Source organism: Myotis lucifugus, unplaced genomic scaffold, assembly GCF_000147115.1.
Source record: "Myotis lucifugus unplaced genomic scaffold, Myoluc2.0 scaffold_72, whole genome shotgun sequence".
NCBI classification, from domain to species: domain Eukaryota; kingdom Metazoa; phylum Chordata; class Mammalia; order Chiroptera; family Vespertilionidae; genus Myotis; species Myotis lucifugus.
The window spans coordinates 160,815-177,243 of NW_005871120.1; the positions used below are offsets into that span (position 1 = coordinate 160,815).

A 16,429-nucleotide genomic window follows, 5' to 3' on the forward strand; every position below is an offset into this window, starting at 1 on the left:
TGTTCTGAGTTAGGGTTGCCAGGTAAAATACAGGATGCCCCGTTACATTTGAATTTCAGATAAACAACTTACAACTTTTATGTTGTAAGTATGTCCTAAATGTTGCATAGGGTATACTTTTATGCTAAAAAAAAGTTCCGTTTTTCAAATGAAACTGGCGTTCCGTGTAATTGGCTAAATCTGGCACCCTGCCTGGCACCGGGGTGGTGTCTGGAGCTCCTGCCTCTGCACCTGCCGAGGATTGGGTGGAATGCCATGAGGAAGGGCTCAGACACTGCCCTGGGGCGTGGGGAGCCTGTGGGGTCCTGGGAGAGCTGGGGTGGGGCCGCGCTGGGTGGTACCTGGAGGTCCAGCAGCCCCATGAGCAGGGCCTTCCCGGCATGGGTGGCGTTTTTCAGCAGGTCCTCCCGCTTGATGACATTGATGACCTCGGCCAGCAGCAGGTTCTTGCACGGGTCCCCCAGCCAGGTGTTAAAGATCCGGTACGGCTGGAACGAGGCAGGGGGTTGGAAAGGTTCACACATGGGCACAGCCTTCAGGGCCCACTTCCCCTGGACACCTTGTCCCCATGTAAGAAGAGAGAAACTAACCCAGCGAGCACCCACTAAGGGCCGGGGAGGATAACACATATTGTCTCATTGAATTCTTTCCACAACAACCACCCAGTGGGGAGGTATGACTATTAGTGTAACTAATCAGGGAGGCCAAGTCCTCTGCGTGCAGGGAAATCCCTCCATCCTGGGGAAATCAAGATAGTTGGCCCCTAACATAATCTTCATTTTATAGAGGAGGAAGCTGAGGTTCTGAGAGGTTAAGTGATTTGTCCAGAAAAGATATAGCTCATAGGTAGTGGACTCAAGAGTGGATTGGTGGCAGTCTGGCCCTCAAAGACCACCCAGTTTATTCCCCCATGAATTATTCAGGGTGTCAGCGCAGCCAATATAAAACATGCTTCTCAGCCTCTCCTGCAGTTAGGAGTGGCCATGTGACCAGATCTGAGTCACAGTGTTGGAGAGAGGTGTTGTGGGAGTTCTGGGAAGGCCACTAAAGATAAAGAGAGGGACACTGTGTGCTTCCTTCCTTTCTCCTCTCTACTGCGTTGAATTGGGATGTGATGGCTGGAGCTTCAGAGCCATTTTGGAGCATGAGGCATCCTCGATGCAGGAGTGGTGGAAGGAAGGATCCTAAGGTCCTGATAACTGTGTGTGTGTGTGTGTGTGTGTGTGTGTATGAGAATCCATATTTACACGTGGTAGTACAGTGTGGTAGTTAAGAGCAGGGCTCTGGGTCTGAATCCTGACTTTATCCCTTAATGGGCTGTGTGACCTTGGACAACTTACTTAACCCACCCGTGCCCGATTCCTCATTAGTAACATGGGAGGGAAAAATAACACCCACTTGGTTAGATTGTTGTAAGGACTAAAAGTACATGAAGGGTGCTTAGAACTGGGTCAGGCACAGAGTGAATGCTCAGTTCACAGCAATCATTAACACAGAACATTTAGAACACTGACAGTGGACTGATAGGCAGCCAGGCCCAGCGGAGAGAGCAGGGGTGATCATAATCACTGGCGAATTAAATCAGTAAGAATTGGGCCTTAGAAAGCTTCTGTGGCACAGTCAGTGTCCGCTCCGTTCCTGGTTTGTGAGAGAGGAGCAGCCCTGAGAAAGCAATGCTGCTTCTCTCCCCTGCCCTGGAAGGAGCGGGAGGTGGGGGTGGGGTGGGGTGGGGGGGAGGGCGGGTGGTGGTGGTGGGGGTGTGTGTGCAGGCACTCACAGCATTGGGCCTGAGCTCCTCCCTGTGGAAGAAGCCCCCGGTCATCATCTTCTTGCTGAAGGTCATCACGTCTGCAGGGTCATCCAAGCCCCAGTGCTCGTGGGCCCAGAACTTGCCGGTGCAGCCCCCTCCTGTCTGGACCTCATCCACCAAGAAGGCACAGCCATGCTGGAGAGAGAGGAGGGGGAAATAAACACCCCCCACAATCGACCAACCTCCGACCCCCTCATCCAGCCAGAGAGGCCTTGCGTTCTGAACTGCAAGCCATGGCCATGTTCTTGGAAAAACTAAACAAGAGCTTAAGTGGGCAGTTCCAGCAGAGCTGTGTCTGCAGGGTTCCTGCTGCTGCCGAGCTGGAACCAACCAGAACATGGAATTCCCCCTGAACCAAAGCGCGGCAGCATCGCACCTGGCTGCAGTCCCTGAGCAAGCCGACCCTCTCAGGAGGAGACGTGGCCCAGCAGCAAGGCCAGCCCTGTTTCCCTAACAGCTGTCATCACCAGGACTGTGATTTACTTAGTGTTTGTGTTTAAATCGAGCCTTGGCATTTAACCTTCATCTGTGAACTTGCTGGTTGGATGTGCCGTTTGTCCATCCAGGGCATTAAAATAAACACGGTATTCACACAAAGTCTGTTCATGTCGCCTCTGTTGAATGTGGGCCACACTGGGCTGAAGGGTGAGGTGGGGTCTCTAGGAAGAAAAGGGTGGAGGCTGCGGCCTTTCCTGGAATCTGTTGATGAGAAAGCCTCTGACTAAGAGGGCAGGCTGGATGGACGCTGGCTTTGCAAAACGATTTCAGGGAAGAATTCCCTGACCTTTCCCTGCCCTCAGATTCTCTACGGTGCGGCCAACAGGCAGCCTCTGAACACCTGGTCGTTTACAAGGCCCCAAAGCTACTCTTTGCTCTGGGAAACCGGCTGGAAATGGCCCGTGGCCCTGTCCAACCTGGGCCCGTGCACTGACCTTCCTGGAGATGTCTCTCAGCTTCCGGAAGAAGTCGTCGGACGCGTGGTTGTCTCCACCCTCGGACTGGATGGGCTCCACGATGATCCCGGCCACCGTCCTCTTCTTTTTCCGATATTTCACGATCAGATCCTCCACCTGGATGCCACAGTGGGAAGGGACAGTGGCTCGTGGGGGCTCCTGACAGCACCCACAGATGGGCATGTGGGGGTCCCATGCCTCCCCCTGGAAGTTATGTTGAAAATGCTTTTGTGTGCACTTCCGGTGAAGACGGCGATACCCACTCAGAGCCACACATGTGGAGGGGATGTGTCCTACTGAGGACTGGGCCAGCCCCTGCGGAATACAGGCTGCTAACCTGGAGCAAATTATTTAACTTTCTGAAGCCTCACTTCCCGATCTGAGCAATGGGCATGCTGACAGAATCTATTGTTGTTGCTGTTATATTATTATTATTGGTAGGAGAGCCCCTTCTCTGCAGAACCTGGGATGAAAACTTGTTTAAAAAGCTGAGGCCCGGCTGGTGTGGCTCAGCAATTGAGTGTTGACCCAGGAACCAAGAGGTTACCAGTTCGATTCCCAGTCAGGGCACATGCCGGGTTGCGGGCTTGATCCTCAGTGGGAGGCATGCAGGAGGCAGCTGATCAATGATGTTTCTCTCTCATCAATGTTTCTATCTCTTCATCCCTCTCTCTTCCTCTCTTTCTAAAAATCAAGAAAAACATTAAAAAAAAAAAAGCTGAGGCCAAACTCATCTACAGGGATAGAAATCCAAGCAGTGGTTGCACAGAGAGGGGTAGGGGTGGGGATGGGGGTCCTGCATCGACTCCTCAGACTGATCCAAAGACATTTCCCAGGTGATAAGGTGCCATTGATTGGAACAACGGTTACTTGAGTACATTTATTTGCCAAAACATATTGAACTAGGCAATTATTATTATTATTATTATTATTATTTTGTTGTTAATTCTCACTCCAGGATATATTTTTCCATTGACTTTTAGGGAGAGTGGAAGAGAGAGGGAAAGACAGAAAGAAACATCGCTGTGAGAGAAACACATCAATTGGTTGCTTCCCACATGTACCCTGACTGGGGCCCAGGCCGGGAGGATTGAGCCTGCAACTGAGGTACGTGCCCTTGACTGGAATTGAACCTGGGACCCTTCAGTCTGCAGGCTGACGCTCTATCCACTGAGCAAAATCGGCTAGGGCTGAACTAGGCATTTAAATGAGTGCATTTTATGGTATGTAAATTATGTTAATAAAGTTGAAATTGATTTTTTAAAAAATCTGTTAACAGTGACAGGGTTGTATGGAAAGCCCCTGATTGTCTCTAAGTGGTTGTATTTCTTACATTCTTGTTCTAATATGGGCATCACCTTATAGGTAATAAAGAGTAGTGATTGTGGTACTTTACTCATAACTTAATAACTACACATAACTAAAAAGCACTAACCCGTACACCTGGCTAGAATAACAAGGACAAGCGTTCTCTGAGGCAGCGCTAAGGAAAGCCTCCGCTTGGAGGACGTGACTTAGGCTGGGTCTCCACCAGTCCCCGGGGAGCTCTGAGATGCTTCTCTCTGCTTTCAGAGAACCGTCTGCAAGTTGTCATCACGGGGTTACTTTCTCATTTGTTTGGAGCTGGGGCTTCTACTACCCCGCACTCTCTAGGAAGATGGCCACGAGCCACACGTGGCTGCTGGCATGAGCCATGTTAACTGGTCCAAACTGAGATGTGTCTGAGTGTAAAACACCCACAGGATTTCAAAGATTTAACACCAAGAAGAGAAAATCTCTCATCAATCATGTGTAAGTATTAGTTACATTTTGACGTGATACTATTTTGGATGGATTGGGTTCCATAAAATGTTACTGAAATTAATCTCATCCATTTCTTTTTACTTTTACAAAATGTGATTATTAGAAAGTGGTAATGACCTCTGTGGCTTGCCTCACCTTCCTGTTGGACAGTGCCCGGACTCCATTATCTTGTCTCTTTTATTTACCACGAAACACCCAACACCTTGCACTTCGCTTCCCGCCTGTAGGCATTAACTAGTACTTGAAAAGAAAGATGTGCCTACGAGGCAAACCAGCCTCAGAGTAGCCTTATTTGAGCTCAAATCCCAACCTCAAGAGCGAAAGCCATTTCCCCCAGCAACAGCATCCTTCCAGTGTCTTACATGGAACCCCAGTACGTGGGACAGATCAAAAGGAGCTCCTCTGGTTGAAGTGGAGGCAACAGGGGTACACGTCCTCAGGGGCCCCCTGCCCCCCGAGGCTCCCAAAGCAGCACCAGGATCCGGGAGAAGGCTGACAAACGCTGGACCAGAGGATCCTGGGCAGCCACCTTTCCTACGAGCTGCCCTTGTTCTGCCCATCAATTCACTTTCTCTAGTCTAGTCACTGACACTCGCCTCCAAAGACACGTGAGTGATGCTAAAGTTGGTACCAGGAGTGGGTTGATGGATGCTGGGTGGCAAAATCGGTCCCTATGTCCCTCCCAGGGAGAGCCATGCAGGCCCAGGTAAGCTCGTTGTTCCTCTTCTCCAGGTGAGGTATTGGGGTGGCGAGGGTACGGGGATGGGGCGTGGGAGGGTCTGGAAGGTCCCCTGTTACCTCTTCTAGGCAGCGGGCCTCTTCTTGCTGGTTCTCCTTCACAAACTCCTCCAGAGGGTACTTCAGCCGTGGGAACGGTGCGATGGGCCAGTCGAAGGAAGGGATGTCGATCTTGTGAATAGCTTTGGAATGTGTGGTCGCTAAGCAACCTGCCCCCCCCACAAAACAGGAGAGAGTGGTTGGTTTGGGGGAGCACAGTGAACAGTCTTCAAAAAGCAGATGGGCATTTCAAGTCAAGACCGCAAATGCCCAGGAGGCCTGTTGCCTGCAGAACCCCAATTCCCGTAACAGCCTGAAGCCGAAGCAGAACCCATGAACCGCGTGTGTGTTTGTGTGTGCGTGTGCATGTTTGTGCGTGTGTATGTGTGTGTGTGTGTTGCTTTCTCATTCATCACAGATTAAGCACAGGCTTTGAAGGCAGAGAGACAAAGGTTCAAATACTGGCTCTGCTGCGGGATGGCCTTGAATGTTTCTCTTCTTGCTGCGCCTCGATTTCCCCACCTGCAAAGTGGCAATAAAAATTCCCCCTCTGCAGAGCAGTGTGCATCAGTGAGACAAGGTGGGAAAACGGCCCATGCAAGATCAAAGGCAGCTGTTGATATAATTTCTGCTATTATTACTCTAACTGCCACTGGGGATCCCAGGGGAACCTCCTTACCCATGGTCCTCCCGTGGAACGCGCCCATGAAGGAGAGGATACTGTAGTCAGGGCAGCCAGGGGCCTAGAAACAAGAAGTAGCAGTCATCAGTCACGGTCGTGAGAAGTGGGGGGCTCTGTGGTTGCTCCTGAGAGCGCGGGGGAGCACCAAAGTCTATCAGGAGAACTGGGTGACCCTCCTCAAGCCAAACTCACAAACTGGACCCCCACTTCTCTAGCCAAGGAACAGATGTTTTGCCCACATGGCAAAGAATTTTAATCAAGAGATTTCACATATATATCTGAACTGTCTTCTCTTAAGTTCTGCACCATTTGGGCCCATTTTGTAGCCCAAGTCTAACATCTGGGCGAGCGCACTGCTCCAGGGCCCACTGCCCGCCTTTCTCTTTTACATCACCTGCCACTACCTGCCGGGCTGCTTGGGGCTTCTGAGTTTTCAACCCCTGTCTGCAGGCTCTTCCAGCTTCTACAGGCTCTCTCCCCGCTCCAGCCTGCTCTGGCTTCCACAGCAACCAGGTGGGCCAGGTGCGGGCAGGTGCCTCCCACATGAGGCTGAGCGGGGCACCTCACAGGGAATGCATGCCAGAGCGGGAGGCTGGGCAGGGAGGACCCCCGCCTTTCCATCTCCCCAGGGCGGCTGCCCCTGTGTTCAGGAGGGACATCTGAACTCCCCCCCCCCCGCCCCCAGTGGATGGCACAGCTGCATTTTCCTGACCCTCCACCTGGCCAGGAATCACACCTGTTTCTAGCTGACTCAGGTAGAACTACGGAGGATGCTGCAGAGGCAACCATGGGGGCCCCTCGTCTCTGGGAATTTGATACAGCATGTTCTTTGGCTGTACCTGAGACCCCAGGAAAAAGCTCTAAGACTTCCTCCTACAAACTACAGTATACTGTCTTGTCATTTCCCTTTGGTAAGGAAACATTTTTCTTGTTCCTTTGTATAAATATAATATATACACATCTTCACACATTTTTTGGCTGCAGATTAAACAGGAGGAATAAGATGCAAAAATATTGGTGGACTAGGATGCTCACAGATATCAAATGAGAAAGAGACAGGCCACAATCCACTTCTTTAAAAAAATGGCCAGGAGAGTTCTAGCTGATTTGGCTCAGTGGATAGAGCGTTGGCTTGTGGGCTGAAGAGACCTGGGTTTGATTCCAGTCAAGGGCACATGCCCAGGTTGCGGGCTCGATCCCCAGTGTGGGACGTGCAGGAGGCAGCCAATCAATGATTCTCTCTCATCATTAATGTTTCTATCTCTCTCTTCCTCACTGAAATCAATAAAAATATATTTTAAAAAATGGCCAGGAGAAAAAAGAAAAAGCTTAAGTTTACATAGGTTTGTATGAATATGGAGAATGGTATGGATCTATTGCTAGCAAGAGGTGGGATTAGGAATAAAAAATTAAGAAGGCACAAAAGAAAAAAACGGAAGTAAACAATCTCACTAGCCACAGGCATCCCATTATAAACCTGTTAGCAGGATATCTTGTAGTAATTTCCTGTATATTTATTTAGTGTCCATACAATTTATATTCCACTGTTTTCACTAAATTATACCACGGGTGTTTCCAAGCAAAGAGAAGCCCTTTCTAACGATTTTTGCTGCAGGATATTGTAGATGTACGCGGTGCGTAACTGAGTTCAGTGGCCCTTGATTCTTTTTTAATCAGCAGACATTTCTGCCTAAATCATAATGGGACCCCATAAGTGAAAGGGGGAAGGACAGGCGTGCTCTGATTGAGGCTGGCTGAGAGCTTGGACCTTCCTACTTGGTTTTCCTGTGGTCCCCGCCACCACTGTGCCCAACATTGGCCTCTTTGGTGACTTTGGAAACCCCTACACTTAACCCCTTCCCCCCATTGCCGGGTATATAGGGGCTTCCAGTCTTTTTGGTTATCGTTACAACCAAAAGACCACAAAATACCACAAAATACCACGTGCAGGCGTGCACGTACAGTGCGATTGAAACTTCGTGGCCCATGCGCAGAAGTCGGTATTTTGTGGAAGAGCCACACTCAAGGGGCCAAAGAGCCGCATGTGGCTCGCGAGCCACAGTTTGCCGACCACTGCCCTAGAGAATGCATCAAGCCTCCTCAGATGGGTTAAGCTCTGGCAGTTGTCCTGGGAAACTATCGTTCTGGGTCAGGGAGAGCTCCTTTCCCCTCGATACCAAGGGAATGGACTAGGGAGGCACAATCCTTGGGGACCCCTTGTTATGGACTGGATGTTTATCCCCCAAACTCATATGTCGAAGCCCTAACCTCAATGTGATGGTATTTGAACATGGGGCCTTGGGGAGGTATTAGGGTTGGATGAGGTCTTGAGGGGGCCCTATGATGGGATTAGTGTCTTTATAAAATGAGGCATAAGAGAGCTCGCTGACTCTCTCCCTGACATGGGGGGACACAGTGAGCAGGCAGCTGCCTGCAAGCCAGGAAGAGAGCCTGCCTGGGGGCACCAAGTCTGCTGGCACCTTGATCTTGGACTTCAACCCTGTAGCTGTGAGCGCATTTGTCATGGAAGCCTGTTGATGGCATTTGTCATGGCAGCCTGTGCTGACTGAGGACAAGGTCCACTGACTAGCGTCTCCCTGAGGGGGCTGTGGCGGCTCCCTCCTGGAGGAGAAGGGGCCCACTCCACTTACCTGGTTGACCATGCACGTCTCCAGCTCCTCTTTGGAAAAACCCGTTCGACCCCTTTCCTTGTTCTGATGAAACAGAACAGAACGAAATCTCAGAGATGCTCTGGGGAGGAGGGGCTTCCACTTTCCACTCGCCCACAGTTAGCCAGACAACCCGAGTGCTCGCTCAAGAGCTGATCTTATGTGTTGACTGAGGAATAGAGTGGGAACTTAAACTTTTGAACCCTGCAGTCCCTCGCCAATACCTGGATGTACATCAGTGTGTTTGTTGTGCATCATCGCCTGGACGTACATCAAACCTTCGGAATGACCTCAAGAAGAAAATGTTACATTGTCTAGACTGCCAGACATCTGACAGTTACGACCCTGGACCAACCTAGGGGCTGGAATACAGAACTGATTCTTCTCAAGGAGGTACTTTGTCCTATAAAGCTCCCAGACTTCTTCCTTCCTCGGAGCACTCAGAATGACCTAGTAGTGTTTCTGGTTTGCAAACCTTATGACCCTTGGATGAATGTTTGTTATTTTATTTCCAGTCAAAGCCCCAGACTCTGAGTATGTGCAATATGATCATTGCCCTTATGTACTGAAGTCTGAGACTGTTAACTGTCCTTGTGGTGAAATAAATAGATGAACACACAAGGTGCATCGCTCTTCCACTAGCAACTAAGATCTGCTGAGATATGTCATTCCAGGTAAAACCATGTAATTACATTAGGTAAGGTTGGTGCCAAAGCCTTGGCTCTCTGCGCCATTCCCCACCGGCATGTTTGGAAAGCCCCACCAGGCAGGGGCCTCCTCTCCTCTGGATTTTGAGTGTGGTCACTGATGTCCAATACTCTGGCCAGTTGGGATGAACAGCAGGACTAGGGGTGAGTGTGCAGCTGGGTGCTGGGGAGCCTCTGTGTGTGTGGTGTGTGTATTTGTGTGTGTGTGTCTTCGGGCCGCAGACCTTACCCGGTACCACATGAAGATAGTCTTGAAGGCGTTTTCATTGGAGCAGGAGCCGCAGGCCATGGTAATGAGCTGGGACATCCCTTTGGGAGCCACCTGCAGGCAGAGAAACAGCTGTGGGCTCAGCTCCTTCTCCACTCCCCTCCCCCAGCTGGAGCTGTGGGAAGCACAGGGAGGCTGGGACACCACCAGGGATTATCCTGGAAGCCGTGGGCCTGGGAGACTGGACTCCGGCTCTTCCAGGGGGTGGGGAAGCCCAGGCTGGAGGGCAGAGAGGAAAAAAGGGTGAAGAGAAGCCTAGTCTATCCTCCTGATGCAACTGCCACCCCTCTTCTCACATTTTGCAGGTGAGAAGTTGAGGTTCGGAATGATTTTAATTGTTGTAACAACTGACACCAAAACATCGAGGAGGGTTGCATAACATGCAAAGCTCCTGTCTCGGGACAAACATTAATTTTTCCCGAGTTCCCTTTTTTTCTGCACACAAGGTATCCCCTCTTTCCTTCGAAAGGAAAAGTAAAAATACTCTTTGTGAAAGAAACAGCACAAAGACTGACATAGAAACACCACATCCTGATTGCAAGGCTCCCAATCCTTTCCTTCCCCTGGTACCGCCTCCGGGAGCTCAGAGCTGCCTGTGCAGCGGGAGGACCTGGGCCCGGGTGGGGTGGGTCCCCGCAGCGGAGGCTGTCCCCACGGACTCACCACTCACCGAGAGCAAGGACTCCTGCAGCTTCTCCACAAAGTTCTCCGGAGGCAGGATTCCCAGGGCAGGTCTGTTGACGAACGTGCTCTGCAAAAAGGCCCAGAGACAGACTGTGATGCTCAGACCTGACCCAGCTCCCTGCGCCCCCACCTCGCTGCTCACAGGAATGGGGTCCAGAGGCTGATGGCGGTGTGTCAGTGCTGGAATGATGGATTCCCCGCACTTTTATTTATTTATTTATTTATTTATTTATTTATTTATTATTATTTGTAAATATATATTTTTTATTATTGATTTCAGAGAGGAAGGGAGAGGGAGAGACAGAAACATCAATGACGAGAGAGGATCATTGATTGGCTGCCTCCTGCAGACCCCACACTGAGGATCAAGCCCGCAACCCGGGAATGTGCCCTGAGATCAGGAATCGAACCGTGACCTCCTGGCTCATAGGTCAATGCTCAACCACTGAGCCATGCCGGCTGGACTCCCCTCACTTTTAGAGAATCCACTAGGATTTCTCTGGGTTTTAAAAAGTGCCAATTTCTTGGTTGTGATATAGCACTATAATTACACAAGATGCTACCTGTGGGGGGAACGGGGCAAGGGGTACATGGGACTTATTCGTACCATTTTTTTTGCAATTTCCTATGAATTTATAATGAAAAAATCCATCAAAATGGCTAAAAATTAAGAAATGGAAAATAATAAGTACTGACAAGGAAGTGGAGCACCTAGAACACTCATTCACCGCTGGTGGGAAGGTAACGGGGTTCGGCCACTTTGGGAGGCAGTCTGACCTTTTCTTATCACGTTAAATACATACGCACCCAGCAGGGCCACACCTAGGAGTTTGCCTAAGTCAGCGGTTCTCAACCTGTAGGTCGAGACTCCTTTGGGGGTCGAGCGACCCTTTCACAGGGGTCTCCTAAGACCATCGAAAAACACATATATAATTACATATTGTTTTTGTGATTAATCACTATGCTTTAATTATGTTCAATTTGTAACAATAAAATTGGGGGTCACCACAACATGAGGAACTGTATTAAAGGGTCACGGCATTAGGATGGTTGAGAACCACTGGCCTAAGTGAAGTGAAAGTCTGTGTCCACACAAAGACCTGAATAAACATGAATGTTTATAGCGGCTTTTGTTTGTATCTGCCCAAATCTGGAAACAACACCAAAGCCCCCTCCCCATGGGGAAAAGATACGTAAACTGTGATCTACGCACACTGTGGACTACTGCTCAGCAATAAAGAGGAACAATAGACTGACACACGCAAGGGCCAGAAGAACACGGAAGAATCTCAAAGCCTCAGGGCTGAGTGACAGTAGCTGGAACCAGAGGGTCACACACAGCAGGGCTCCATGTATACGACATTCTGGAAAAGGAGGAGCGACAGGGGCAGAGACGGGCTCATGGGTGGGACTGACTACAAACAGGCTCAGGAGAATGTTTGGGGGATGAATTGTACCACGTCTGGATTCTTAAAAAGTCTGGTGAAACCACATAACATAAAATTTACTATATTGACCATTTCTAAGTGCACAGTTCAGTAGTGTTAAGTACATTCACACTGTTGCGTGGCCATCACCACCATCCATCTCCAGACTGGTTTTATCTTGCAAAACTGAAACTCTGTATCGGTATGACACTAAGTCCCCATCCCCCCTCTCCCAGCCCTTGGCAACCACTGTTCTACTTCTGTCTATGAATTTGGCAACTCTGGGGACCTCATGTAAGTGGAATCATACAGTATTCACCCTTTTGTGATGGGCTTGTGTCATTTAGCATAATGTCCTCCAGGTTCATTCATGTTGTAGCATGTGATAGAATTTCCTTCCTTTTTAAGGCTGCATAATATTCCATTGTATGGATAGACCACATTCTGTGTACTCATTCATCCGTTAATGGACACTGGGCTGCTGTCACTCTTTGGGTCTTACAAATAGTGCTGCTATAAACACGGTGTGCAAATTGTCTGGATTAAAAAAAAAAATCCTCACCCGAGGATATATTTTTATTGATTTTAGAGAGGAAGGGAGAAAGAGAGAGAGAGAGAGAAACATCAATGAGAGAAACAATCAGTTGCCTCCGGTACTTGCCCCAGCCAGGGATCAAACCTACAAGCTAAGTAGGTGCCCTGACTGGGAATTGAACCCACAACCTTTTGGGGTATGGGACGATGCTCCAACCAACTGAGCCACCCGGCCAGGGCTAAATGTGTCTGGATTTTGACAGTGACTGTATGACTATGCCTTTGACAAAACACATATGACTATACACTACAAAGAATGGATTTGGCTGCAAATGGGTTAGACTGTAATTAAATAAACATGGAAAAAAGACACAGGGCAGCGGCAGCTCTAGAGCTTCTAAATGGAGCAGAGCTTAGGAGAGCAATCTTGTGAGGGAGCTGGCTAAACAAACAGGATGGGCTGGGTATGAGAAAGGCAGTGTTAGAAAATGACCTAGCCTCTCTTTGTTGACTCCTCTCCCCCCTAATTTTGATAGATGTGGGTTGAGAGAAGTATTTCTCTCTGCAAGGAAATCAACAGCGCAAGCCTGATGCTAAACAGACTCGCTTTTGATCGTGGGGCGAGGAGGAGGCAGGGCGGTTACTAAGAGCTTGTTTGTCCGAGGGTGGGTCGGCCCAGCCCTGGGACTGCAGAGCAGGGACGCAGGCCAAGGCGACCAGAGCCTCCACATTTCAAAAGGAAAGGGAAACGCAGATTTTAGTGGGAAATCGCCCCACGTTAAAATGCTGGCCGACATTTTCTTAAAACAATCGCTGGCCGAGGGACAGTCCCACACTCATGCGGCCTCACTCTTGAACAAGAGCAGCCCCCGCCTGGCTGGCTCCAGACACGCGCGTGGTTGCTGGTGTCCACGCGCCAGCGTTAGAGACACACACAGGGCCAGCGCTCCCAAATCTCCCCACCAGCCTGGCCTCAAATGCTTTCCTAAAGTGGAGAGAAAGATAATGCCCAGTTCTGGCAGGGCACCGGTCAGGGCAGAAGTTTCAACCCCAAGAGGCGTTAGTGTGCGTTGAGAGCCTTACGCTATTTTATACTCTGACCCGGCCTCCTCCTTTCCAGGCCTCCTCTGAACATACAATTTCAAACATGGACGAAGGCTACCCACTTAATTATTTATAACAACACAAAGGAGAGACTTTCTAAATGCCAACAGGAGGTTATGTGAGCTAAGCCACTTTAATTCGGGGTGACGTTCCGTGGCCAGTAAAACGGTGTTTAAAAGGTGACAGTTTTACATCAGGGTTCACTCTTGGTCTCGTACATTTTATGGGTTGTGACAAATGCATAAGGACATGTGTCCACCATTGTAGAAGAGACACGGGTGGAAATGCAGATGGAATGAGGGCAGAACCATCCCCTTCGAGGCCCAGCCAGTCCCCTGGCAGGACTGGGCACAGTCTGGGTGGGGTCTGCACGTGGGTAGACAGTGAGACCCCCAGGAATCGGGGTTGGGTTGTAAAAAGGGATGGTACTGAGTGCAATGGGGCACCTGGACTGGACCCCGGAACAAGAGCAGACAGTAGTGGGAGAACTGGGGAAATCGGAAGGAAGTCTGTCGTATGTAATGCACCAAGGCTAAGTTCTTAGTTTGACAAGGGTACCGTGGAGAGGTAAGGTGTCAACATTGGGGGGAGCTGGGTGAAAGGTAGATGGGAACTGTCTTTACAACTTGTCTGTAAATCAGAAATTAGTCTAAAATAACAAGATTCAATTGAAAAAAGAGGGAGGATGGGGTGAGCCTGGGATCTGGGGACTTCTCGGGTACCTCTCTCTTGGACACGGTTGGTGTAATTTACTCCATGCAAATCCAAATGGCGGCATCACTGCATAGGAGGAAACCCAAGGAGGGCGGGGGGTGCCCAGAATTCAGCTTCCTGGCTGTTTGGAAATTGGCTCCGATCGACAGACATTGTGGCAGGTTTACGCTCCAGACTAGGATAAGAGGTGGGGGAAGTTAACCCTTCTCACTGGAGAGTTGGGGAAACTGAGGACCAGAGAGGTCAAGCCACTTGACCCAAGTCACACAGACAGGAAAGGGCAGAACCACAACTCAAAGCCAGGTTTGCTGACCCCAGATTCCATCCTCTGCCAGACACCGCAGGCAGCCCTGCCTGATAATGTTAAGGATGGACATGAGTCTGCCTGGTACAACCGGGGACCTTGGCTGGCCCATCACGAGCTGAGGGTCAAGGTGAACCACCATCCCTGGCGGGGGTGGCGCGGCTCACACGGGACGGCGGGCTGGCTGGCAGCTTGACTGCCTATCTGGGCCCAGGGAAGATGTGTGGGTGATGTTCCTGTTTGACAAAGCGTGACAGTGAGAACAGAGGAGATCTGGGACATTGGGAAGCCGAATCAAATGAGGACAGGTTTCTGGAACACTTGCCCTCAGACTCAGCAGCTCTAACGCACAGTGTGCAGAGAATGGGCTTTGGTTTCAGCGGCTCAGATGCATCAGGCAGGCTACTCAACCTCTCTGGGCTTCAGGGCCTTCGGATGCCAGAAGAGGGACCCCCGCCCCCACCCGGGTGCTTGTGAGGAGCCAGTGGGACGCCGCAGCACACAGAGGGGGAGCTCGGTCTTGAAGGGCAGTCACACAGGTGGGAAGGCCTGGAGGTCAGAGGGATGGCACGCCTCTTCCCTGACCAGGTCAACTGCCCCATCTCCATCCCAGCTGCCCCATGTCAGACTGTGCTCAGCATTCGTTCAGTGGGAAGGTGCACGTGTGGTGCCCAATAATCATTGCATGACTTGTGGGCATGGCAAAGAGGTGGCCTGGGCAACGTAAGACAGAGTAACCGGACCCAGACATGGATCCAGGGGACACGGCTTCATGTTTCCCAGCCACCGGAAGCGATGATGTGGGGGCCTCAGGGTGATGTGATTGGGGTGCAAAGGGTCTTCAGCCCTTTCTCAGGATTTCAATGACTTGGCGGGAACCTGCCCAGGATAAGTCAAATACCACAGCCACCGCCTGAACACATCTCCAGCTGAGAATCTGGAAGACCCCAGATGTCAGCCAATGGTCCCCAGCCTGATGTGGGGGTGTGCCCGCTGAGCTCTGCCAGTCAGCTGCCGTTTCTCCAAGACTGTGCCAGCCACCCTGCCCAGCCCAGTCCTCTGCAGAGCAAGGTCAGCACTGTGATCCAGGCTGTGACCTAGACTGTGATCTCACCATCCAATCCCAGCACAGTGACCAGCACACAGTAGGTGTTCAATCAAGAGCTGGCCAATAAACAAATGTCAAGAAATAAAGCTGAAGAAGCAGGAGGCAGACCATGAGGAGCTTTGTACTTAAAGTGGGGGAGTTTGGGACGTGCCCTGGAGGCAGCGGGTACCTGAAACGGGTTCCATGCGCAGCGCAGTTGGAGATCGTCTGGAGCAGTGGTCGGCAAACTCATTAGTCAACAGAGCCACATATCAATAGTACAATGATTGAAATTTCTTTTGAGAGCCACATTTTTTAAACTTAAACTATATAGGTAGGTACATTGTTATTAACTTAATTAGGGTACTCCTAAGGCTTAGGAAGAGCCACACTCAAGGGGCCAAAGAGCCGCATGTGGCTCACGAGCCAAAGTTTGCCGACCACGGGTCTGGAGGAGATGAAAATGGATGTGGCGGGAAGAATAGTTGGAGAGGGGGTTGCTGGGAAAAATCAAATGGAAGATGCTGAGCTGCGACTGGCTCTGACTGGCTGAGAGGTGAGAGGTGAGAGGTGAGAGGTGAGGGGGTAAAGTGTGGCATCCAGGTTCCTGGCAGGGACAGGTCGGGGCAGGGCATCCCCCAAATTGGAATCCCTGGGGGAAGTCACGTGCTGTCGGGGACAATTCTGCCTCCCCAGGCAGCTGACTCTGCAAATGTGTGTGACATGTTTGTTGACACATTTTTTTCCAGCACCAACTGCTGAGGCATCTGGGATCTGCAAACGTTTCAAAACAAAGTCGGGCTCTGAGTGTAAACACCCCCGTGGAGCCTGCATGCCGGAGACACCCCCCAGGAGTCCTCTATTGCGGCCCCTGAACTTGTCAACTAATCGGAAGGGGGAAATGTC

At 50.5% G+C, this 16,429-nt stretch overlaps 1 protein-coding gene across 1 annotated transcript in view; it reads right to left on the reverse strand.

Annotated features, from left to right (window-relative positions):
- The window catches only part of ABAT (4-aminobutyrate aminotransferase), a 37,829-nt gene that overhangs the window by 5,006 nt on the left and 16,394 nt on the right, over nucleotides 1–16,429 (reverse strand). Inside the window, exons 6-13 of the mRNA XM_023755211.1 lie at nucleotides 10,340–10,420; nucleotides 9,631–9,723; nucleotides 8,677–8,739; nucleotides 6,023–6,086; nucleotides 5,365–5,513; nucleotides 2,743–2,880; nucleotides 1,778–1,945; nucleotides 342–488 (exon numbers count right to left, since the gene is read on the reverse strand). Coding sequence (XP_023610979.1) covers nucleotides 342–488; nucleotides 1,778–1,945; nucleotides 2,743–2,880; nucleotides 5,365–5,513; nucleotides 6,023–6,086; nucleotides 8,677–8,739; nucleotides 9,631–9,723; nucleotides 10,340–10,420 — 903 coding nt within the window. The remainder of the gene's footprint in view (nucleotides 1–341; nucleotides 489–1,777; nucleotides 1,946–2,742; nucleotides 2,881–5,364; nucleotides 5,514–6,022; nucleotides 6,087–8,676; nucleotides 8,740–9,630; nucleotides 9,724–10,339; nucleotides 10,421–16,429) is intronic.